Source organism: Lindgomyces ingoldianus (genome assembly GCF_010093535.1).
Source record: "Lindgomyces ingoldianus strain ATCC 200398 unplaced genomic scaffold BDR25scaffold_76, whole genome shotgun sequence".
Lineage (NCBI taxonomy): Eukaryota > Fungi > Ascomycota > Dothideomycetes > Pleosporales > Lindgomycetaceae > Lindgomyces > Lindgomyces ingoldianus.
This window is the reverse complement of record NW_022985237.1, coordinates 121,114-126,938: the sequence shown is the minus strand read 5'-3', so window position 1 is coordinate 126,938 and position 5,825 is coordinate 121,114. Positions and strand designations below refer to the sequence as shown.

The window sequence follows — 5,825 nt, the reverse complement described above, 5'->3', positions numbered from 1 at the left end:
CCGTCCCAAAGACATGCAGCTGGAATTCCTCGGCCGTATGGATCAACAGGTCAAGATTCGAGGACAGCGTGTAGAGTTGGCGGAAATTGAACACGCCCTTCTCAGACACGACTCTGTAAGAGGGGCAACAGCCCTCTTGAACCAAGGCGCCGATGAGGACACCGAGCTTGTCGCGTACATTACACTCGAACAAGATACAGACGCTACCACGCCCAATGGTGAACCATTCGCCGGCGAAGAGGGAGGAGTGAGAATACTGCCAATGGATCTCACGGTGGAAGTCGAAATCCGTACTTCGTTGAAGATCTCGCTGCCAGCTTATATGATTCCTGCCCGCATCATCGCAGTGAATCACATCCCCATGAACAGTAACGGCAAGATCGATCGGCCGCTACTGAGACAACTTAACCTGCCTTCAACACTCGGACAGACAACGCGCGAGAAAGTCGAACCGCGCGACGAGATGGAGAAAACGCTCTGTGAGGAATTCGCAAATGTTCTTGGGCAGGACGTCGGCGTGACGGATGACTTCTTTGAACTTGGTGGGCATTCACTCATGGCAACAAAGCTTGCTGCACGCCTCAGCCGCCGATTGAGCGCCAAGGTATCCGTGAGGGATGTCTTCGACCATCCTATCTTGTCTGACCTTGCAGCGACTATCCAACAAGGCTCAGAAACGCATGTCGCTATTCCACGACTTGAGCAAGACGGTCCAGTGGAGCAGTCATTCGCTCAAGGTCGTCTCTGGTTCCTCGACAAACTCAACCTCGGGGCTTCTTATATCATGCCGTTAGTGACGCGCTTGCGAGGACAACTCAGCATTAACGCACTCACTTGCGCACTCCATGCTCTAGAGCAGCGTCACGAAAGCTTGCGGACTACCTTTGAGGATCATGCGGACATCGGTATGCAAGTTGTGCAGCCTTTCCGTCCATTGAATCTCCACGTACACGACGTCTCTGCTAGGACAGAAGCCGAAATCCATGAGGAGTTGAAAGCAGACCAGGCAAGACCGTTTGACCTCGCCAAAGAGCCAGGTTGGAGAGTCTGCCTATACCGAGTTAGTAGAGACGACCATATCTTGTCTGTCCTCATGCACCACATCATTTCTGACGGCTGGTCAATGGATATTCTACGTCGAGAACTAGACATCTTCTACAGCGCAACACTTCGAGGCGAGGAACCACAAGTTGTACCACTGCCAATCCAATATCGCGACTTCGCGGTATGGCAGAAGCAAGAGGAGCAGGTTGCCGAACAGGAACGGCAGCTTAACTATTGGACCATGCAGCTTTCCAACAGTGCTCCAGCAGAGCTTATCTGCGATCGACCAAGACCCAAGGTGCTGTCTGGCGAGGGCGACTATATCCCTATTAATATCGACGGCTCGATGTACGAGAACCTCCAAGCGTACTGCCGTGCTCAACAGGTGACACCTTTTGTTGTCCTTCTGGCGGCTTTCCGCGCTACTCATTATAGGCTTACTGGAACAGAGGACGCTACTATTGGTTCCCCCATTGCTAACAGAAATAGGCCAGAACTAGAACATTTAATCGGATTCTTCGTCAATACCCAGTGCATGCGTATTACTGTGAGCAATGACGACACATTTCAAAGCCTTGTACAACAGGTACGCAGTACAGCAACAGCCGCCTTTGCCAATCAGGATGTACCATTCGAGCAGATCGTGTCAGCTCTCCTACCAGGATCCCGAGACACTTCACGTAACCCCCTTGTGCAGCTCATGTTCGCTGTCCATGCGCAGAAGGATTTGGGCCGACTACAACTAGAGGGTCTGGAAAGTGAACTCCTCTCTTTAGCACCGACAACCCGACTCGATGTAGAGTTCCATATGTTCCAGGAGAATGATTGTCTGAGTGGTATTGTCATGTACGCGCTGGATCTATTTGAGAAAGAGACGATTAAGAGCATTCTCGCCGTCTTCTATGAGGCTCTCCGTCGCGGCCTGAGTAACCCACGGACACCTGTCGCTACCCTTCCGCTTACAGATGGTCTCTCAGAGCTTCGCAGCCAAGGATTACTCGATATACAACGACCAGAGTATCCACGTGAGTCAAGCATCATTGATGTCTTCCGTGATCAGGCCGCTTTCTGTCCGGAGGCAGTCGCAGTTAAGGACTCGTTATTCAAGCTCACATATGCGGAGCTGGATCGAAAGTCAGATGAGCTGGCCAGCTGGTTGCACAAGCGACAACGACCATTGGCACCTGAGACTCTCGTAGGTGTACTGGCGCCCCGTTCGTGCGAGACCATTGTAGCCTTCCTTGGTATCCTCAAGGCTGGTCTTGCTTACCTCCCACTCGACGTCAACGTACCAACTACCCGTATTGAAACTATTCTATCCGCGGTCTCAGGTCACAAACTTGTTCTCTTTGGTTCCGACACTCAACATCCAGAAATGTCGCTACCAGACGTCGAATTGATACCAATTTCGAACACTCTAGGACACGTAGGCACTGAACGTACTACAACGGCGTCGTCACCCTCTGCGAAAAGCCTCGCCTACGTCATCTTTACATCTGGCTCGACAGGCAAACCTAAAGGTGTTATGATCGAACATCGCAACGTCGTTCGCCTTGTGAAGAACAGTAACGTAGTCAACAGACAGCCGCGTACAGCTCGAATAGCACACTTATCAAACCTTGCTTTCGATGCTTCGACGTGGGAAATATACGCAGCATTGCTGAACGGTGGAACGATAGTCTGCATTGACTACTTCACTACCTTAGATACTCAAGCCTTGAGCAAGGTTTTCATGCAAGAGAAGATCCGTGGAGCAATGTTCCCACCTGCGTTACTCAAGCAGTGTCTGGCTACAGCACCATCATCCATGCTGAGCGGTCTCGATGTCCTATTTGCTGCCGGCGACCGATTGGATGGCCAAGATGCAGTCAAGGCTCAGGCTCATGTCCCACAAGGAGTATATAATGCCTATGGTCCTACCGAGAATGCAGTCCTCAGTACCATTTACAACGTACGCCCCAAAGATCGATTCGTCGGCAGCGTCCCGATTGGCCGCCCTGTCAGCAACTCAGGCGCTTATGTTATGGATGCACAGCAGCAGCTTGTCTCCATTGGAGTAATGGGCGAGCTAGTAGTGACAGGCGACGGCCTCTCTCGGGGATATACCGATCCAAAACTTAATATCGGTCGCATGGCTGAAGTCACGATTGATGGCCAACGAGTCAGGGCTTACTGCACAGGTGATCGCGTAAGAGTTCGACCAAGGGATGGCCAAATCGAATTCTTTGGGCGGATGGACTTCCAGATCAAGGTTCGCGGTCATCGCGTTGAGCCTGCTGAGATAGAGAATGCTATGCTCGGCTGCGACGAAGTCGACGATGCCGCTATCGTTATCCGCCATGAAGAGGGACAAGAGCCGGAAATGTTCGGTTTCATTACAGCCGGCCAAAGTGGCCTCACAGGACAAGCTACAAATGGTTCTCCAAATGATTCAGCAGAGCGATTTAGAAGGCAGCTTGAGAAGGAGGTGCACAAGCGACTACAAGCAACACTTCCACCCTACATGGTCCCTGCACAGATCAGAGCTCTCCCCCAGATGCCGGTCAATGCTAACGGCAAGGTTGACCGAAGAGAGCTTTCTCGTCAAGTTGATGAACTGCCAACGCGTGAGGAGGAACGTCCACGCATGCTTCCGCAGAACGACGCGGAAACCATACTCTACGAGGAGCTCAACTACCTGCTAGGAAGAGACTTCGACATGGGTGACGATTTCTTCGAGCTGGGCGGACACTCCTTGACAGCTATGAAGCTTGCGACGCGTCTCGGCCGACGGCTCAACGCCAGCGTGGCGGTCAAGGATATCTTCGATTACCCCATCCTCACAGATCTTGCAGCGGCAATCCAACAAGGCACTAGCCCACACCGCGCCATTGTCCCGATGGGGTATAGCGGACCTGTAGAACAGTCGTTTGCGCAAGGTCGTCTTTGGTTCCTTGATCAACTTAATGTCAAAGCGATGTGGTACATTATCCCGCTAGCAACCCGCCTGCGTGGTCCGCTCAATGTCGACGCACTAAACGCTGCTCTTCAGGCGCTTGAACAGCGACATGAGACCTTGAGAACTACTTTTGAGGAGCACAGTGGTATTGGTGTCCAAGTCGTCCACGCGCGTCGCTCTGGAGGTCTCCGCATTGTCGACGCTTCTACTTATACCAAGGCTGGGGTGCTCGACGCAGTGAAGGCAGAGCAGACAAGACCATTCGATCTTGCGGTTGAACCTGGCTGGAGGGTCTGTCTACTACGAATCAGCGAGAGCGACAACATTCTATCTGTCGTAATGCACCACATCATCTCTGACGGCTGGTCAGTGGATGTCCTTCGTCGAGAACTAGACGTGTTCTACACCGCTGCACTCCGCGGGGAGCGTGGTGAGGAGTTGTCATCGCAGATCCCGGCGCTCCCAATTCAATACCGCGACTTCGCATTGTGGCAGAAGCAAGCGGACCAAGTTGCTGAGCAGCAGAGGCAGCTTGACTACTGGACAAAGCAGCTCACTGACAGTACCCCAGCTGAGTTTCTATGCGACAAGCCACGACCCGACATACTCTCCGGCCAAGCAGGTGTTGCTCCAGTTTTCATCACAGGGGCCCTATATGAGAGCTTGCAGGCTTACTGCCGTGCTCAGCAAGTGACGCCTTTCGTCGTCCTGCTGGCGGCCTTCCGTGCCACTCACTATAGGCTCACCGGCACCGAGGATGCTACTATAGGGACTCCTATCGCTAATAGGAACCGCCCAGAGCTCGAAAACCTCATCGGATTCTTCGTCAATACCCAAGCCATGCGTATTACCATTACCGAGGAGTCCTTTGAAGGCCTTGTGCAGCAGGTGCGCCATACAGCGACACAAGCATTTGCCAATCAGGATGTACCTTTTGAACAACTCGTCTCAGCCCTGCTCCCAGGACGGCGTGACGCATCTCGCAATCCCCTCGTCCAGCTCACTTTCGCTGTCCATTCCCAACGAGATCTGGGACGGCTTCGGTTTGAGGGCGTGCAGGGCGAGTTAATACCTATTGCATTAACTACTAGATTCGACTTGGAGTTCCATCTCTTCCAGGAAGAGAATTGTCTAAGTGGTAATGTGCTCTACGCTTCTGAGCTGTTTGAAGCCGCAACGGTGGAGAGTATGCTTGGTGTCTTCCACGAAGTCCTGCGACGAGGCCTTCACAACCCAGAGACGCCTATCGGGACACTTCCACTTACGGACGGCGTCTCGCGGCTGCGTAACGAAGGGTTACTTAAGGAACCAAAGACAGACTACCCGCGTGAATCTAGTATAGTTGACGTCTTCCGCGAGCAGGTGACCCTCTATCCAAATGCGTTAGCGGTCAAGGACTCATCAACCGAATTGACGTACACTGAGCTTGACCGATACTCTGATGACCTGGCTGGCTGGCTATGTAGGCGAAAGATGGCTCCTGAGACTCTAGTCGGGGTCCTATCAACGCGTTCCTGCCAAACAATTACAGCCTTCCTTGGTATCCTCAAGGCTGGTCTTGCGTACCTCCCTCTCGACATTAATGTCCCTACCGCCCGGATTGAGACCATTCTTAGAGCTATCTCTGGCCACAAGCTCGCCCTCCTTGGTACTGACATTCGGCGTCCGGACATCATGCTACCGGATGTTGAGATGGTACTGATTGCCGAGACCTTAGGACATGCAGGTACCACTACAACGATCCTGCCGACACCCTCTGCCACCAGCCTCGCCTACGTCATCTTCACATCAGGCTCAACAGGCAAACCGAAAGGTGTCATGGTGGAGCATCGAGGTATCGTCC

The 5,825-nt window shown here is 52.7% G+C and overlaps 1 protein-coding gene across 1 annotated transcript in view; it reads left to right on the top strand.

The window, feature by feature from the left end:
* BDR25DRAFT_320559 (AMP-binding-domain-containing protein) overlaps positions 1-5,825 on the top strand; it is a gene marked incomplete at both ends in the record, with an annotated part of 13,183 nt that overhangs the window by 3,348 nt on the left and 4,010 nt on the right. Inside the window, one exon of the mRNA XM_033691911.1 lies at positions 106-5,816. Within this exon, the coding sequence (XP_033539542.1) occupies positions 106-5,816 (5,711 nt within the window). The remainder of the gene's footprint in view (positions 1-105; positions 5,817-5,825) is intronic.